The following is a 20121-nucleotide window of genomic DNA, read 5'->3' on the forward strand; positions in this document are numbered from 1 at the left end:
TCCTAGGTTTTAGAGCAACTAGTTCATGTTTTCTTTTAGTACTTATATAGTTTCATTTTTTTATTTTTTACATTTAAATCTCTGAGTCACTTGGACTTCATCCAGGTGTATGGTACAAGAAAAGAACACAATTTTATCATTCTCCATATGGCTTTCAAACCAGTTATGAAAAAAAACCCCATCTTCCCCTCACTGATTTGACGTGATGCTTTGTCATAGACTAAATTTCCACATGCATGCAGACGAATTTCTGAATTTTCTATTCTGTCCCCTGGGTCTGCCTGACGTTTTGCATGCCAGTACCACACTTCATACCCGTAGAGGCTTTGTAATATGTCTTAGTACCTTGGCAGGGCTGTTCTGGCTTCATTGCTTTATATTTTCCAGAGATTTTTTGCCTATTCTTGACCATTCTTCTAAATGAACTTTATAATCCATTTATCTGGATGCAGAAAAATATTGATGGCATTTCTATTGGGATTGCATTAAGTTTATAAATTAACTTGGGAGGATTAACATCTTTCTAATGTTGTGTCCTCCTATTCAAAAACACCGTATGTCTTTCCATGTGTTCAAGTCTACTTTTGTGTCTTTCAGGAGTGTTTCATAATTTTCTTTATATAGGTTTTTGGACAGTTCTTATAGTATATGCCTTATATATTCTTATACTCTTATAAATTTATTACATTTTATTTCTTGCTCTTTTAAATAAATTTGTCTTTGCACATTATGTCTTCTTTCATTTTTGAATGTTGATATTATAACCTGCTACTTTACTAAATTCTTTTGTTGGCCATGGTAGTTTTCCTGTTAACCCTTTTGGAGTTTCCAAGTGTATGATTTTGTTATCTTTATTGATTTTGCAGTGATGGGGACAGAACCCAGGGACCCGTGCATATTAAGTAAGCACTCTACCACTGAGCTACATCTCCAGTCCTAATCGTATCATCTTTAAATAGAGATGATTCTACCTCTTCCTTTCTAGCCCTCATTGCCTCTAAGTGCTTTCTCTTGTCTGATGGCACCTTCTGACCTTGTGGCTCGGGGTGGGGGAAGGCCTCCTTTCTCTTGTTTTCCTCTTCAGTGAGAGAGCCTCAAGCCCTATTAACATTCTGACTTTAATCGTAGGCCCACTTTGTTTTTATCAAGTATTTTTTGAAACCATGAATGGATACTATTACTTGTTCAAATCCCTTTCCTGCATCTACAGAGGCAGTTGTATCATCTTTCTCCTTAGCTTTATATTATTTTATATTCATTTCCCAGGTCATCTTTCCTAACGCACAACCTGGCTAAGAACATTTGCTCCTCAATGTTTCTCAATGTTAAAAAATATCTGTGATTCATCTCTGAACTTGGAAAGAGGAAGATCATGCTCCTCCTCTCCAAACGTAGGGGTCCAGCCTTTTGCAGAAGGGCCTGGTTGCTGGATTCCCGCTGGGTTGTTTATGAGGTGTAATACCCTGGGTAAGCTGCTCAGTATGACCATGCCTGTGAAATGAGAGTAATGATAGCAGCTATATCACAGGCTTGCTGTGAGGAGCAAATGGATTCATAAACAGGAAGTTCTTAGTGCTTGGGCTACTGAATTCTTTTTCTTTATCTATTTCAGGTTTAATTTTGTATAGAACTTATATCTACATGATTCAAAATTATACCCAAAAAGTTATAGAGTCACAAGTGCTCTTTCCAACCATGTTTTACTTACCTATTTGTAATCAGACACCGAAGGATCTAGGAAACACTGAGGTCAAGTTCATGGATGCTGTGACCTTACTTACTGGAAACAAAGCTCCGACCCATTTGAACTGCTCTTACCAGGGCACTTTAGCTAATGAGGTCTGATGGCTAGACTCCAATCTAGAGAGAGGGGTTCTTGGAATGGGGGCTGTCCTGGGGTAGGGATACCAATCTGTGCCTCGAGGGACCTGAACTCAGTGTTTTTTCAAAGTTAGGAGCAGGCAGCAGCGTGGGCTGTGCGTGGAAGCTGTGCCGAGCCCCTGCCTTCCTGAGGCTGTGCGAAGGTCGTTCTCACCCCACACCCCTCCCCACATGTCCCTGTCCTCATCATCGTTCATGTTCATCTTGGGCCAGAGGGTGTGGGTGCTCCTGAGCTGCCAGCCAGGTGGTAGGAGGGGCCCTGACTCAGCCAAGGGAAAGATGGGGGCCTGCAACAGGCCTGGCTGTGTTTCCTCCTGCGAACTGTCAGCCTCTCCTGGTACCTACTCAGAGATGTTGAGAGCCAACGCTGTCCAGTAGGCTTCCATGGGGGCTGTCACCACCGCGTCAAACAGCACCTCCCGCACCAGCTCTTCATCACCTGGGGGCAAAGCCAAAGGAAACCAAGCCACTTGAGGCCCCCTGATTACGACCTCAGCTCACATGCCCTTCTAAAGTTCAGGGAGCAAGATGTACCTCGTGAACACGCATCTGGGATGCATGAGTTTGAGGAAGTGAAATCACCTCTTTCAGCTTTCTAGTCTTCAACTCCAAAACAGATGTTAGCAGAACAGAATAATGTCGAAGGTTCTTTCTAATATGGACATTCTATGAAGTTAGGAGACTCTCTCAATGACATCAGGTTGGTATCTGACCCCTGTCCCCTCCCATCCCCCATCCTCCATCTGCTCCTTGACTGGAAGGACACCTTGGCCTTTTATCAGTCTGTGAACTTGACCTTGCCAAGCTCTTTCCTGTCTAAGCACCTCTGTATATTCTGTTCCCTTGGCCTGACTCTGCATGGGCTGCTCTTTCTTTTCCTCTCTTTTAAAATGTTATTTTTATTGACATGAAATTCACATAGTGCAAAACTAACCAATTGATAGTGTGTGATCCAGTGGTGTTCAGTACATCCACAATGTTGTACAACCACCATCTCTATCTAGTTCCATATATTTTTGTCACCCCCAAAGGAACTCCTACTAAGATACTCAGGGGCTCTTTTTCATTCTTAGCCTAAGTGACACTGCCTGACAAGGTGGTCTGCCTTGCCTGTCCATTTAAACAGGCCCTGTTTCTCTCCATGCAATACCCTATTCAAGGTGCTTATCATGATTCTAACAACTTAAATTCTACATACGTGTGCCTAGTAGTTTAATGTCTGGTTTTGCCACTAGATTAAGCTCTGTGACAGCAGTGGCCTTGCCTGGGTTGTCTCTGTAACTTTAACACCTCCCTCGGAGCCTGACACAAGGTGCAGGCTCCATTCAGATTTCTTTAATGGAATGAGTGAATGAGCAAATAAAGAAACTGGTGGGCTGGCTTGAGAGGCAGATGGGGAGACACCTAGGTAGCAGAATGACCAGGCAAGAGGACGGAGGAGCCTGCTGAAAGTGTGGCCCAGTGAGCTCTCCAGCTGCCTTTGTGCAGGGGAACTTCAGGTTGGTCCTCAGACTTAGAGGCTCAGAAAACGCCTGTGGGCCATGGGCTTTATGCACCCACCATCTGGCCAAATGTTCTTCTCTACAGAGCTGAGGACTTCACTTGCTGGGGCGCACTGTTAGGTGGCAGTGGGGACAGATCTGTCAGGTGGGGGGTGCCCTTAACAATGTTCAGTTGATAGAGGCTTAAAAGGATCCCAGCCCATGACATGGGGATACCCTGAGGTCACCACAGTCCCCAGAGCTTGGCCCTATGGTTAAGATGGTTGTGCCCCTTTCTTTGGGAGTCTCCCTAAGTCCTCCATGTGCTCAGGAATAGGGCCGAGTGGCAGCCTCCTCTCCCCCTTCACTCCTTCCCTTCCCTTCAGCCCTGAGCTGTGGGATCCCAGAGGCCTAGCTGACCTCCATGGGCACGGGCAGGCCCTACTCACACTCCAGGTCTGGATCCTCCCCCGTCAAGAAGCGGACCATGGCCTCCAGCTGGCTGAGCTTCCGGTGGTCTGGGTCAATATCTGTGATGCAGTAGATCCTGGAACCCCAGAGAGTCTGTTACCTCAATATAAAATCTCCCCTCTTCCCTCCCATCCTCTACTCCCTGCTTACCAGTCGTTGGCCACGGTCAGATCTGGGTGAAGCAGGTCGTGCAGGCCTGAAACCAGAGTGCACGTTCAGGATGATGCTGCTGTACAGGCTGTGCACACGGAGTGTGTGGAAGGGACTGGCCCATGTGCTTCTGAAGGCAGGACTGGGCTCTGGTCTTTCTCATTCTTAGCCCAGAGGAGGGGCTCACTCAGGGGAACAGGCTGGGTCTGCACAGGCATGCCTTTGCCCATGTGGGCCCAGCTCCCTGGAAAGCTTTTTCTACCCATGGCCTCACGTCTGAATCCTACCTATTTTTCAACGTTCAAGATGAATATCACGTCTTCATGAGCCACCCGGCCAGCCAGAGGCCACCTTTTCCTTCTCCTTCAGCTTTTACATCACTCTGCCCTTTCCAGGTGGAATCTTAGTTATTTTAGACAAGTCCTAATGCTTCCCCTAGACAGCAGCTCCTTGAGGAGGCCATATCTATCTCTCTTAGCATCTCCCTCCAAGGCGCTAATATTTTGAAACCAGTGATTTGGCCTTCATTGGCTCCATTGGAATTGACCAAGCTCAGTGGCCAGCAGACAGGAGCCCAGAAGTGGGCCATGTCTGTCTTGTGTGCTCCCAGGAGCCTCTTGCCTAGCTCAGCACCTGAGCTCAGTCCATGCTTTTGAATGAACAAATGAGCAAATGCCCTCCTGACACCTGCCAGTGCTTGGTCATAAATAGGTGCTCAATAAGGATTTTTAAAAAATTTTATTTTAGGAAAGGAATATAGAAAGGCCAATAGGGCGTGTGGGAGACCTTTGAAGGGGTACTGAACAGACACAGACCACAAACAGCTGCAAATATTTAAAGAGGGGAACTCCTTCACCCACAGAGGCCCAACTGACTCCAGGGCTCTAAGCCCCTGGACCAGAAGTGGGTGAGGGACGGCTCTCTGTCTCCTGGAGCAATGTAACCTGGGAGTATCTAGGTAGAGGAAAATGAGCATAGGGAAGAAGAAGGCACAGTGAAGGCTGGGGACCTTGATGGCTGGGGGGACTGTGGAATACAGACAAGGAGGGCTTTCCAACATCACAGAGCTCCAGGTAAGCACAGAGCGGAAACCTCACCCAGGCTGGGGGAGGGGCAGGGTAGCACCCAGAAAAGTGTCATCTGAAGTGAGCTGGGGGTAAAGAGTGGGGTCAGAGAGGAGAGGCTTCCAGGGGAAAGCCAGCACACAGGAAGAACTAGGAGCTTGGTGAAGGGGGAGTGAGAATTCAGAGGTGGTTAGAAGGGACGCTGTCAGATTTGGTATTTCTAGAAAGATCCCTTGGGAAGAAGTTCAGAGAAAGAAAGAGGCAGGAAGACCAGTTAGAGGCTGCTGTGGTTGTCCAGGGGAGAGCGGACAATGACTGGGGTGGTGGTAGAATGATGAAGCGATGGATGCATTAAAGGGCTCAGCAGGAAGAAAGTACAGAATGTGGGTGCTAAACAGCATCATGCCCACGCCTTCCCAGGACTCCCTGAGACCCTGCTCCAGGATATAGGTTTTGTTTTCTCAAGGGGCCCAGGCAGCTGCAGGTCATGGGCAGGTTGAGTTCCTCCAGTCTCAGCCTCCCTGGTAGCTGGGGGCACAGGTGAGCACCACCACACTCAGCTTGCTCCCACATTCTTCCCAGCCTCCTTTGCCACCCGCTGCTCAGCCCTTCTGATGGGTAAAATGCATTCCCTGGGCGGCCCCTCCTCCTCCTCTGGTCCAGCAAGGCCTCCCTGACCTGACCATGCACAGGTGGTAAGCCTGGCTTTGACCGTTTGACAGCTGACTGGCAGATCCTGTGTGTCCTGGGCATCAGGGACACACATGTCCTCCCTACCTGGTGGCACTACCCCTAGGGGCTGCTCTCAAGCAGGAGGATGGGGAAGTGGTCAAACTGGCTCCACCCTGGGAGAGTCCATTTTTCCCACTTTCCTGTCCGTTGGTCCTTGACCTGACCCACCTTCTTCCACAGATGTGTTCCCCAGGAGGACATATTCCCCATGGCCCTGAGACAGCACCACTCCCAAGCTGCAGACAGAAGAGAAGACACACAGAAGCATGTGCCCGACAATATCCCACTGCACCCACTGGTTCTTAGCTCAGGTTAGGAGCTTTTGGCCCCAACAAGGAGCATGCAAGTCAAACCCCCTTCTTCAGCCTTGGCCTCACAAGTTGTCCCCTCTAGAACTGAGACAGCACCACTACTTTTAAATTGGGCTTTCCTCCTGAGAAAGCCCTGGAAGTTTCAGACCAGGAGCCCCTCAGATCCCATTTTAAGCCAGGCACATTGTGAACCTCACAGTCCCCCCCACCCCTGACCCAGAAATGTGGAAAGGTTTGTATGTCTCACTAGAAGATTCCTTTCCCACCTGGTGAGTCCTACCATGCCCACCTCTCCTGGTAGAAGTCAGATCTGAATCTTGGGAGCTTTAAAAGACATAATGACTTTTAAAGAGGCTTGAGCATTGGCCATTTTGCAAAATTCCTTGGGTATTCTAATATTCTAAAATTCTGCAGTCAGGGCATGGTGACAGGAATTTATTGGGAAAGGAAGCAATTCAGAGATAAGGATCATTTGTTTACCAATTTGTATAATGCTTGGAGTCAAATATTTGTACAGTGGGAGGGAACCTAGGAGATATTTCAAATAGATCCTTTCATCTTACAAGAAGTTACTGCTTTGATCTTCTAAGTAGATCATGTCATTTCATCCTCACAACACTGCCAAGAAGTAGCTATTATTATTACCCTCATGTCACAGATGAGCAATCTAAGACACAGAGAGGTTAAATAAGATGATTAAGGTCACACAGCTTATAAGTGATAGAGTTGGGATTCAAACCAAGAATTTGAGTGCAGAACCAGCACATTTGGCTACAAGGGCAAAGCAGGTCTAGACCTTTCCCTGAATGCTGACCTGGGTCTTTTGCTGTTACCACAAAACTGCCAACTCAATATGAGAAAACCCATCCCTCAGTTCTGGAAGTTCTACCCTGAGCTGTTGGTATTTGTGTTCCACCCTGCCCACCCCACCTCCACCCCTGCTAATAAGGCGTGGGGTCCCTCACCTGAAAGGCGTGTCACTGATGTCTGTGAAGAAGTAGTCATTGGTCAGGAAAAGAACTCGCTTCTGAAAAGAGCAGAAAGGAGAAGGTGCTTGCTGGAGAGGAGAGTGGCCTCTGGGACCACTTAGCCCCTTGCCTGACACCCTTGGGTTTGAGTCACCTCTGTACACTCCCCTCATTCCCCATACTGCTTCCCTGACAACCACCACACGCCCCATCATGTTGACATCCATAGGAAAAATCATCTCAGGGTCCAGCAGTTTGTGCCTCTTGGGGTGGACCTGGACCTACCCCGTCCATCACAGCTGCCTGTGGCTATGGAGCGCTTGAAATGTGCAACTGTCGAATGGAATACTCCAATTTTAGTTAACCTTAATTAACACAGGTTTAAATTTAGAAGTCCAGTCTGGCTATTGGCTGCCATATTGGGCAATGCAGACAGATGGTGACTCTGGGGTTCCTACGGGATCAGAGAGGAGCTGGCTGTCCACGCAGAAAACTTCTGGAGCTCATAAATAGACAGTCCGCTTACGACCCTCCTTCTCTCTCCATATAACCATGGAAGAAAGAAGAGGGACACCCACCCCTCCCCACTGTGCCCCCGGTCCCCGGCCACATCACCCTCTTCCAACTTCTCTTTCCTGCTAAGCTGCTGTGTTCTAAGTTGCAGTTTAATTTGTACCATTAGGTTGTGTGCATACAGTGGCCAAGGGCACGGGCTGGGCTGAAACAAATCTGGATTTGAGCCCAGCTTGGCCAAGCTGTGTGTTCCTGGGAAAATCACTTCACTGCTCAAAGCATCAGTGTTCTCATTTATAAATCATGACTCATGTTCATATCTCTTGCGTGAGATTGCTGTGAAGTTGCCTGCTGGGCTCTGGAGCTCTGTGGATTGTCCTGCCCATGGACAGAGGTTTATGTCGGGAAAGCTGCATTCTGAAGATGGCTCAGGATTTGTTCTATTCCTTTCACTCCTGACTTTTCTTCTTTCACTTTGGAAATTGGAGTGAGATGTTGGAAGGAATGTAGAGGAAGACGGACACCAAAAAAAAAAAAAACAAAAAAGGTTTGCTTTGGTAGGAAACTGGCTTTATACCAAACCAGAGGAGTGGTTCTCTAGCCCTGGACTCACTGACCAGAGAGTCTCTCTGCCTCCTCTGTATCAGAGTGCTCCTCCCTTAGGGTCCCTTCAACAGAGCAGTCATGGGGATGTCCTGGGGAATCAGGAACCAGCACAGGTGATGATGGGCTCAGGAGCTCTGTGCTCCGAGGTGGGCTGACTTGAGTGTTGGAATTGGAGATCACTTTTTAAATTTTTCCTTCTTTTTTGCAGGGAGAGTAGGGTGGGTAGCGGGGATTGAACTCAGGGTCACTCAACCACTGAGCCACATCCCCAGCCCTATTTTATATTTTATTTAGCCACAGGGTCTCACTGAGTTGCTTAGCACCTTGCAGTTGCTGAAGATGGCTTTGAACTCATGATCCTCCTGCCTCAGCCTCCTGAGCTGCAGGGATTACAGACGTGTGCCACCACACCTGGGATCCTTCTTTTTCATTTTTAAAAAAATTTAGCCATTATGGAGGGTACGAAATAGAATCTCGAAGTTTTAATTAGCATTTCTCTGATGGCTTATAATGTTAAGCAGCTTTTTAAGTGATTATTGGCCATGTGTATATCTTCCTTTTTGATGTGTCTACTCAATTACTTTGACAATTTTTTTTTTTTTTTTTTTTTACTGCATTGTGAGTCTTCTTGTTATTGCTTGGTAGGAATTATTTACATATTGTGGATACGATCTTTGCTTGTTTTTGAATTTCTTGTGTTTGTCTTTTTTTTAATATTTGTCTTTTAGTTGTAGGTGGACACAATAACCTTTATTTTATTTTTATGTGGTGCCGAGGATGGAATCCAGTGTCTCATGTGCACTAGGCGAGTTCTCTACCACTGAGCTACAACCCCAGGCCCCTTATGATTGTCTTTTGATGAGCAGAACTTTTTGCTTTGATGAAGTGCAGTTTCTCAAATTTGATTTTCTAGTATTTTTGCCTAAGAAATCTGCATACTATCATGTTGAGAAGACCTTTTTAAAAAAACATTTTCTTGTTAAAAACTTTATAGTCTTAGCTTTGACATTGAGGACTAGACTTCATCTTAAATTAATTTTTGTGTGAGGTCTGAGATATAGCTTAGTAAACTATATCTCAGACCTCACACAAAAATTATCCCATTTATTCAGTTGTAGTAGCAACATTTGTTGAAAAGACATTCCTTTCTCTACTGATTTGCCAAAGTATTTTTATTGAAAATTAATTTACAGTATGTGTGTGGCACTATTTCTGGATTCTCCATTGATCCATTCATCCATTCTTTTGTCAATACTACCCTGTTTGGCAACTGTAGCATCAGAAATTTATAGTAATTTCTGAAGCTAGGTTGTAGGAATCATTCAAATTTGTTGTTTTATCTCAAGATAGTTTGGCTATTCTAGATCTTTTGCATTTTATCACATCAATTTTAGAATCACCTTGTCTATTTCTAGAAGTCTGGTAAAATTTTGATTGGGATTATGTTGAATCTGTAGGCCAATTTGGGAAAAACAAACATCTGTCTTAACAATTTTGATCTTACAACTCATAAACAAGGTTATAGTTTTCTATTTATCTAATTTTTATTTGATATTCTTTCAGCAATGTTTGGTAGTTTTCAGTGTAGAGGTAGGACATTATAAACTTTTTTTTTTACATTTATCCCCAAGTATTTTATAATATTTGATGCTACTAGAACTTAAAAATAATTTAATTTTCCAAGTATTTACTGCTAACTATAAAATAAAATAGATTTTTATAATGTTGGCCTTGTGCCCTGTAAACATCCTAAAGTTATCTACCCGTTGTAGAAGTCATTTTGTAGATTATTGAGATTTTCTAGGTACACAATAATCTTGTCTGTTAATGAGGATAATTTTACTTTTTTTCTAGTGTTTGCATTTATTTTGTTTTCTTGCTCATTTCACAGGCTTGGATCTATGGGACAATGTTGAATGGAAGAGGCAAGCAGATATCCTTGCTGGGCTCTCAGTTTTAGGGAGAAGGTATTCAGCATTTCATCATTAAAATTAGCTTTAGGTTTTTCATAGGTGCTTTTTTGTCAGATTGAGGAAATTTCTTTTTGTTCCCAATTGAATTTTGTTAAGTGCTCTTTTGTTATCTCTTGAGATGATCATATGACTTTTCTCCTTTATTCCGTCAATGTGATGAGTGACATTGCTTGGTTAGTTTTTTCTATGTCAGATTAACCTTACTTTGTTGGGATTACCACACTATGTACATTTCCATGTGTATTATTCCATTATTTGCTTTTAATAGTCAATTGGCTTTTTGAGAAATTAAGAGAATAAATAACAGATAGCCTCATATTAAGCTACATTATTTGCTCTTTCCAGTGTGGTTCATTCTCTTCTGTAGGTCTCAGTTTACATTTGGTTTCATTTTTCTTCAGCCTGAGGAATATCCTTAGGGATTTCTTGTAGTACAGGTCTCATAGTGATGAAGCCTCTGTTTCCTTTATCTGAAAAGTTCTTTATTTCACCTTATTTTTGGAGGTTCTATTCTCTACATATAGAAATTTGGATTGGCAGAATATTTTCCCTTCCAGCACTTTAAAGGTGTATTTCATTGTTTCTGAATGAGAAGTTGGCATCATTATTTTTGTTTCTTCTATAGGATGCATCTTTTTTTTTCCTTGTAGCTTCTTTGAAAATTGTCTCTTAGCTTTGATTTTCCATAGCTGGACTATGATGTGCCCACATATAGTTTTCCTTTTCTCCTGCATAGGGTTTGTGGATACTATTGGATCCATAGGTTGATATTTTCACCAAATTTAGGACATTTTTGGGTATTTGTTTTTCAAGTTCTGTTTTCTGCTCCATCTGTCTCTTTTCCTTCTGGGACAACAGGAACATATATCACTTTTATTGTCCCATGGCCACTAAGTGTCTTCCCTCATTTCCTTTCTTCTTTTCTTTCAATTTCCCTCCTGTTCTTCAAACTGAGGAATTTCAATTAATCCATATCCAAGTTGACTGTCCTTTCCCTCCCACTCTGCTGGTAAGCCCATTTAGTAAAATTTCATTTTGGTGATTGTATTTTGTGATTTCAAAACTTCCATCTGGAAGCACAAGCCACAAAAGCAAACATAAACAAGTGGTACTACATCAAACTAAAAGGCTTCTGCACATCCAAGGAAACCATCAACAAATAAAGAGGTAACCCACAGCTTAGAGAGAGTGTTTGCAAGCCAGATATTTGATAAGGGGGAAATATGTAAAGAATTCACACAATTCAATAACAAAAGGCCAAACAACCCAGTTTAAAAATAGGCCAAGGACCTGAATAGACATTTATCAAAAGAAGACATGAAAATGCCAATATGCATAGGAAAAGGTGCTCACCATCACTAATCATCAGGGAAATGCAAATGAAAATGACAGTGAGCTGTCATCTCACACTTATTGGGATGAGTTTTGTGGGGTGGGTACTGAGGATTGAATTCAGGGGCACTCGACCACTGAGCCACATCCCTACCCCTATTTTTTATTTTATTTAGAGACAGGGTCTCGCTGAGTTGCTTAGTGCTCGCCATTGCTGAGGCTGGCTTTGAATTCTCCATCCTCCTGCCTCAGCCCCCAAGCTGCTGGGATTATAGGCATGTGCCACTGTGCCTGGCTGGAATATCAAAGAAGACAAGAGATGACAAGTATTGGTGAGGATGTGGAAAAAAGGAACCTTTGAGCACTTTTGGTAGGAATGTAGACTGGTGCAGTCACTGTGGAAAACAGCATGGAGGTTCCTAAAAGAATAAAAAATAGAACTACCGTATGACCTTGCAAACCCTCTGCTGTATATATTTTCAGAAGAAATCAGCACCTTGCAAAATTATCTGAAAACTCATGTTCACTGCTCTATTATTCACCATAGCCAAGATATGGAAACAACCAAAGTGCCTGTTGATGGATGAATAGATAAAGAAATTGTGAGAATGTGTATTCTTACATATACAATGGAATATTATTCAGCCTTTAAAAAGGATATCCTGCCATTTGCAATGACATGGAAGAAACTAGAGGGTATTATGCTGAGTGAAATAAGCTGGACACAGAAAGACAAATACTGCATGATCTCAATGGAATCATGTGGAATCCTATAACAAAAGGTCAGATACACAGAAACAGAGTAAAAGAGTGGTTACTAGCAGCTGAGGGATGGGTGGGTAGAAAATAAGGAGATGTAGGTCAAAAGCTACAAAGTGGCGCATGCCTGTAATCCCAGTGGCTTGGGAGGCTGAAGTAGGAGGACCACAAGTTCAAAGCCAGCCTCAACAATTTAGTGAGGCCCTAAGCAACTCAGTGAGACCCTGTCTCTAAATAAAATATAAAAAAGGGCTGGGAATGTGGCTCAGTAGTTAAGTGCCCTTGAGTTCAATCTCTGGTACCAAAAAAAAAAAAAAAAAAAAAAAGCCACAAAGTACAAGTTTGGAAGGATGAATAAGTCTAGAGATCTATAGTTAATATTATACTTATTATGGTTTGGATGTGAGGTATCCCCCAAAAGATCATGTATGAGACAATGAATGCAAGAAGGTTTAGAGGAAGAGATGATTGGGTCATGAGAAATGTTAATCCCGATGGAATTAACTGAGCGGTAACTGAAGGTGGGTAGGGTGTGGCAGGAGGAGGTGGGTCATTGGAGGCGTGGCTTTGGGGTATACCTTTTGTATCTGGCCAGTGGAGGTCTCTGCTCCCTGATCATTATGTGAGCTGCTTCCCTCTGCCACACTCTTTTTCCATGATGACCTGCCTCACCTGGAGCCCCCAAGGGGTGGAGCTGGCTGTCTCTAGAGTGAGACCTCTGAAACCTTGTGCCTCCAGATAAACTTTTCCTCCTTTACTATTATTCTGGTCCAATCTTTTAGTCACAGCAGTGAAAAAGCTGACTGAAACAATACTGTACCCCAGTGATTATCCAGGAGAGTAGAGTTCCATAGGAAAAGCTGATAAAAAGGAAAGGTAGCTGTATATGAGATGATGGGCACAGTCATCATGCTTGACTGTAGTAATCTCTTTGCTACGCATGTGTATTAAGGCATTATATGTACATCTTAAATATACAAACAATAGGTCTAATGTTAAAAGAAAAAGTTTCCATTTGGTTCTTGTAGAGAATTTGTACTGTGTCAAATAGCTGAGCTGGAACTACATTTCCCCAAACTAAATTCCCTGCATGGCTCAAAGTTTGGGGTTGGCCAAAGTGAAGTCTGCATGAGACTTGGGGACAGAGGCCAAGTGGCAGCTGTTGCACACACTGATGGCAGGTACAGTCCACCAGCACTGTGCAGTTTGCTCTGATCTGGAAGCGCCTGCTGCTGCCTTGTTATGTGTGTGGGCACCCAGGTCAACAGGGTCAAGAATTTGGAAGAACCCAAGAGCTAGCTTATGCCTGCCTCTCTCCTTCCCTCATTGCTAATTGTTTGTTCCAAATGATCGACACTGTGAAATGACTAAAAGGCTCCTAGGTTACGTGCACTAGGTTAGATACGCTTGGATACTTTTGCTTTTCTGGATTATTCTTTTAAACATGTCTAAGGATACCTGGCCAGGATGCTGCTGATAGGTCAAAGGTACGACACCTGTTATTGGTCTACATTTTGGAGAAAAAGGCATACAGGCTGAAGCTGGACCCTCACAAGTTTGATATCCTGGATCTTGTCCCAGGCTGTGCTTTTAACATTTTTGGAATTAGCTAGACATATTTCAAATTCCATTTTTGACTATGTCCTTTAGACAGCACGTATCTCTCCAGTTTGCCCTAGCCCCAGCACCCCAGCCCTGAAACCTCTGTGCTTCTCTCATTCACATTTCTTAACCTGACCTATTTGGCCCTGCAGGTTTTTAAGTTTGCAAGTCCTGCTCTTGATCACGCTGTGGTTTCTACTACTGTTCTTGGGGATGCCACCATGGCTGCACATCTGCAGATGGGGAAAGGTCTGAATTGATCTGTGGGATGTAAGGATGTTTATAAAGTCTGAAGGAGAAAACAACAGAGCCAGTGACCACGTGCCAGGACGTGGCTTGAGTCATAATAGATATTCCCCCAATGCTTTAAGAAAGCTTTCCTTGGCTGAGACCTGGACCTGAAGATTGTTTCTATGGAGGAACAATCTTGTAAATTGAGACACACCACGGAGCTGGGAGAGAGGGCTGGGATTGACTAGCAGCAAGAAAATAATGACACTGTCTGCTGACTGTTAGAGAAGACGTGGGGGAGACAAAGCAGTTGGTGGTGAACACAATGTAGCAATACCCGGGAAAAGTGGCATCATAATAGATCAGAGTAGTCAAAGGCTGGCTGCCACTGTGCTGGCCGCATACCAGCAAAATGTCCCCCACAGTGTAGGCTCGGGAGTTTCCGGGGGTGAAGTGAAGAGAGAAAATGTTAAAGAGAACTGAGTGAGATCTGATGGGGCAGAGGGAGACGGGACAGTGAATTGTCTTGCTTCAGCATTGAGAATTGACCCTGGACTCTCACACAGCAGGCGAGTGCTCTTCCACTGAGTCACAGCCCAGCCCCTAGGACAGTGGATTTTAAAGATGGAATAAAAATGCTAATTCCAAAGAGGCTATGGGGAAACCTTTAAGGCTGGAGAGTTGAGAACTCAGGCCAGTCCTTCAGGAAGGCCCTCTGCAGCAGTGGTTTGGGGGTGCGTTCTAGAATTTTCAATTTATCATGTAGGTGACCCAGGCAAGTTTTTGGCCTTCTAGGATAGTATTAAATGAGTGCTCAGTCCAGTTCCTAATAAATGTGGTTTACCATTAGTAGTCACAGTAGTAGAGTAGCAAGACACGCACGTCTACGTGCTATGAAATATCCATCGTCGTCCTTGTCGTCGCAGTCATCCTACTTTATGTCAAAGTATCCATATGTCATGAAGATGGTTAAATTGCAAATATGTAGCCTGGATGGTTTATTAGCAGCAATGAACAAATTTCAAAGGGATGGAGCAGTGGTTTCAGGAGAAGTTTGGGCTGCTGGGTCTGGTTAGGCCTCTGCCTTGGTGTCTTGGAGAAGTGTTTGGCAGCTCTACACCCATTGCAGAAATCGCTGTACGCTGGGTATAGCATAACCAGACTCAAGTCTCTCTCTAAGTTGCCTTGTGCCATGTGCATATTGAAATTTTCATTATTGGTGAGATACTCTGACAGGCTTGAGTTAAGTGAGAGCCTGGGTGTGTGTGAGGGGGAGTCTGTTTGGGATAAGGATGAGGGTGCATGAAATAAACCTCAATGTCTAGGGGGACAGCTCTCACAGGTAGCCTGACATCAGGGTTACTGCCTTGTCTGCTGGAAGGAGGCCCTTCTCAGCTCAGAGTTTATAAAAATCCAGACAGATGTCACAGAAATTAAATAGTCCCAGTGAAAATCAGTGCATGACCTAAAAGGGACACTTGAATTGCTTGCCCTTCCAATGCTTTCTTGTTTGGCCTCCACAGAGGTCTGCATTTGTGGAAGAACTTGGGTCTAATTGTTGCAGACAGATGCTGTGTTCTCTCAGCTGAGGCAGATGGGCAGCAGGAGGAGGAGGTGGGGGTGGCTGTGTGGGAGGAGGTGACATTTGTAAATATGTCAAGGGACAATGAGAATTCAGTGGATGCTTCGGAACCTTCTACGTGAGAAAATGAAATGGTCTTTTCTAGATGATGTGCAGTCTGTAAAAACGGTAATGGTACCAATGAAGGTATCGGTCCTTGATTCTCTGTGGTGAGAGTCGATGGAAATCAGCTACAAGAAGTAGCGATGGTTTTCAACCTCTTCCCACAAAATGTGTTGTAGCAGAGCTGCTGACAATTTGCAAAATGGACTGTCACATTTCCCTTTCTGTCATAAACAACCAAGGGGCCCAATAGCAGGCAGCCTGCGGAGGAAGAAGAGCTGCGACTGGGGCTAACCCACCCAACTCGGCAGCTTCCAAAGAGCCAAGCGTGGGTGCCAGCAGCAGTGCAGGCCTTGGCCAGGCATGTGCCCCTGGGGCTGCGGGCCTTGGATGGGCCCCTAAGCAAGTCCTCCAGGCTGCAGAGAGCACCCACTTCCCAAGATCTAATTAAGCTAAGTCCAAGGCAAACCTCAGTGAAATGCCAAGAAGCCACCCTCCTTGCCCATCCTGGCTCCGTCTCCAGCTCCTTACCCCTTTGTCCAGCGGAGCCTTCACGTCCATAGTGAAAGAACCTGTCTCCCTATTGATCATGGCTGTTCTCAGCTTGGAGAGGAAAGACAGTGGCATTAGTTCCTTGGCACACAGTGGGGTGATCAGACAACAGGGGATCCCCTGGGACACTGGCTTCTTCCAGGTGTCCTCTGAACAGAATACCAGTGGGGAGACCCGATTCTGGGAGTCCTTAAGCTTGTCACTTTGAGTGGGCACCAAGGCTCGAAGCAGATGGAGGCATCGGGGGACACTGGTGTCATGCTGCTGAGACATAATTTCCTCTGGGATGAGACCAAAAGCCAGGCTAAAACAAACTCGGTCGCTGATAGATATGCTTTTGCTCCACCTCCCTAATCCGTGTTACTCAGGAAGACAGTGTTATGTTTTCATAGTCGTTCAAGGAAGTGCCCCTTATGGGAATTGCCTCCGGCTTGGTCTTGGAAAGGCTCTGGGACCCAACTGCTCTGTGTGCACGGAACACTGACCCCCAAACTCATAGCCTCTCACAAGTTTCTCCTTCCCCAGTGTTCCCACTCACGATTTCAGCCTTGTCTTCCCACTCCACTTCAGACAGATCCACGCTATTGTAGTTGGGTTTGGGTTTCAATTTCTTCCCCTCTCTGTACTGGAGTAGGCCGGTCAGGAAGGAAAGCACGAGGTTAGCTCAACAAATCCAAGAATCTCAGCGATTTCTTAAGTTTTATTTCTACTTCTACCCAGGGTAGAGCTACCCCTGCTGACATTTGCCACAGATGGGCTCATGGCCTCTGGGTGAATATGTCCCAGGATGAGGCCTTCCCTACTTCGTGAGCCGGCTTGGACAGCTCTAATTGTTAGAAGGTTCTTCCTCCTGAGGAGCTGAAATCTGTCTCCCTGCAACTTTTACCCATTGATCTCAGTTCTCTCCCCTGGAGCCACACAGATGTGTTCCTCCTGGCAACCCTTGAGATTTTATAAGCACTCGTCACTCCCGAGATGTCTCCAAGCTGAACATTCCCAGTTGGCAGACGAGTTAGCTGCCTCTGAATAGGCTTTACTGTCAGTGTCACTCCCATAGTGGAACCCCAAGACAAAAGTCATTATTCCACCTAGGATCTGGCCAATGCGGTGGGGTGTGGTCTGAACTAGCACAAGGCTGCTCTGACCCCCTGCCTAGGATTCTGCTGGGCTTCCTGACAGCAACGCCACCTTGGCAGCTCAGAGGGCGACTTCAGTCAGTCAAACCTTGTTGGGCTTCCCTATGTGATATACTATTAACTTACACCTTCACGGCCTTTTTTTTTTTTAATATTTTATTAGTTGTTGTTGGACCTTTATTTATTTTTATGCAGTGCTGAGAATCGAACCCAGTGCCTCACACATGCTAGGCAAGTGCTCTACCACTGAGCCACAACCCTGGTCAACGTTCTTCTTTTTTTTATTTTTCTTTTTTTGAAACCAGGGGCACTTAACTGAGCCCCATCCCCAGTCCTTTTTTATTATTATTTTTTCTTTTGAGACAGGGTCTCACTAAATTGCTGAGGCTAGCCTTGAACTCTCCATCCTCCTGTTTCAGCCTCCTGAGTTGCTGGGATTACAGGTGTGGGCCGCCACACCCAGTACCTTTATGGTCTTTCACAGAGCTTTCCTTTGCATCCCTAATATATTTAATCTCATGACTTTCAGCCCTTTGTTTGAGAAGAATGCCTTCTGAGTACTGATTTTCTCACTTACTGTATTAGCCAGACCTTCCAGATTTGATGGCATCTGCCTCCTGCATTTTCATCTTGTTGATAGGATTTTGAATGCTACAGAGATCTGCAGTGCTTAATAACGACCTCTCTCCAACTTGACATCATGCCATTAATCAACACTCTGAGTGTCATTATTTTCTAGCATCGACACCTCTGTCTCCCTCTCTGTCAAGACAGATATTGTCAAGTTTTCTGCAATTAGGTCTGTAACGCTTCCCCGGTTTAGTTTAGTAATCCCATCAAATAAAGGAGAGAGGCTAGTTTGTCATCAGGGTAAATTAAAAAATAGAGTGTCTACTTCAGTAGGATGAGGCCCCCAGCAGATGCTTGGGTGGCTGAAGTCCTTGTCATTGTGTATCTTGCTTCTGCCAAACTTTTTTTTTTTTTTTTTTTTTTAATCATTCACTCAGTTTCTTCAGGAAATCATCATTCTTATTTCTTGTCTCTCTGGTAGGTCTGTGGTCTCACTGTCACAGTGGTGTCCCCCTTCCATTCTCCTTTTCTCCTCACCCTGTCCTGCACAATGCTCCTGTTCTTGGCTTCGTTGATGTCCAAACTCATTAAACTGCACTGTCCCCACATCTCCTCCAAGGGATCTCTTTCTTTGGCAATAGTCCACTGCCATTTCCTAAATCCTGATGGCACCTGAAAGATTGCCTTCAATCCTTTATTTTAAAACCATGATTCCACTTTCTTAGGGGCACTGATATAGAATGATTTCAGGTCCACAGAATGGCTTTTGACTTCCTTGACTGTGGGAGACCAACCTTGAATGTGACTGAGTCACACTCCCCCGCTGGGTGCTGAGGTGCTCAGTCACAGAAATGTGGCAGAGCTTTCCCCACCCTTCTTGGGTTCAAAGATCAGTGTCTGTGCATGGGTGTGTCCTGCTACAGCCCCATGGGTGAAGCTATGCTCACCTGTTCCTTTGTAATATAACCCTTTGCCCTGTTTAGGATAGAATCTTCCATGGAAGTGCCTTGTGTGTGTCCCCTTCTCTTATTGTGCCCTTGGGTGTGGCCTCCCAGATGTCAATCAACCTTCTGACAGTGGACATCATGAACGTAGACTCAGCCCCCTGAAACCTGACCCCTTGCCTCATTTGAATAGCTTCTCCTCAATAAAAGGGGTCAGCACGTGCTCTCACTCTCTCTCTTCCTGCGGACCCTTAAGGTGAGAGGAGCTGTCACAACGACCCCAAAGAAAAAGGTATTTGTGTCTCTTGTGTGGTTATTTTGCACAGCCCAGTTAGCCCAGTTCAACTGGAGTAACCCCTGAGCCTTTTAGTTGTGAACAGAAACCTGGCACTTGACTACATTACTAGCCATATCCTTCATGACTTTCCTGAGAGTGTCTTCCAAGAGATCTCAAGACACTGGCTTCACCATATACATCTTTTGTTGTGTAATTGAGTCCCATGTGCTATCATCCTCTATTTGTTTCATTATGCACATCTTATTTCCTTAATTGGATATACATTTCTGGTTCTAGAATTCTTCAAAGCATCATAAGGCCAGACACACAGTAGGCCCACAGTATGAACTGATTGGTGGAAGACTGATATTCATCTTGATTCCATAGGTGGTGATAGGTGGGTTTCTCATCAGGGCCCCTTAATTCTACAAGTCAGTGCCAGGATCAACATATGTGTCCCCCACCCCCAATAATTCATTTGCTAGCACTTGGGATTGTCCCCTGCAGAACTTACTGGTCCAAGATGGCGACATGCCATGGGTTCAGATGCTTGCCCCTCAGAACTGAATTGTGAAGACAGAGGGGACATGGTGGTCTCCAGTGTGTCCTGATGTCTCTCTACCTAAACCCTTAAGTATCTGGTCAGTCACCTCATGGACACTCAGAATCCATTTGAACCAAATGGAATGGAGCATGGCTTAGAGAGGTCTCTCCAAATGACACCGGGGCAGAGGAGCCCCTTGGTAGGTTCTCCTGCTGTTGGTTGCCCCGAGATGCAGCCCCTCCTCCGTAGAAGACTGGAAGGGGGCGAGGCTAAGATTTCCTTAGGACTTTGACTCTCCTACCCACAACCACTGCACCGAGAGGTGTGGCCATCATTGCTG

At 45.0% G+C, this 20121-nt stretch overlaps 1 protein-coding gene across 1 annotated transcript in view; it reads right to left on the reverse strand.

Moving 5' to 3' along the window:
• Nucleotides 1-20121, reverse strand: part of Cacna2d4 (calcium voltage-gated channel auxiliary subunit alpha2delta 4) — a 108430-nt gene that overhangs the window by 59368 nt on the left and 28941 nt on the right. Inside the window, exons 17-23 of the mRNA XM_046459834.2 lie at nt 16849-16935; nt 16290-16361; nt 7056-7117; nt 5948-6015; nt 3984-4029; nt 3812-3909; nt 2227-2320 (exon numbers count right to left, since the gene is read on the reverse strand). Of these exons, the coding sequence (XP_046315790.2) occupies nt 2227-2320; nt 3812-3909; nt 3984-4029; nt 5948-6015; nt 7056-7117; nt 16290-16361; nt 16849-16935 (527 nt within the window). The remainder of the gene's footprint in view (nt 1-2226; nt 2321-3811; nt 3910-3983; nt 4030-5947; nt 6016-7055; nt 7118-16289; nt 16362-16848; nt 16936-20121) is intronic.

This window comes from Marmota monax, unplaced genomic scaffold, assembly GCF_021218885.2.
Source record: "Marmota monax isolate L192 unplaced genomic scaffold, Marmota_monax_Labrador192_F-V1.1 WCK01_AAM20220418_F8-fsc00163, whole genome shotgun sequence".
Lineage (NCBI taxonomy): Eukaryota > Metazoa > Chordata > Mammalia > Rodentia > Sciuridae > Marmota > Marmota monax.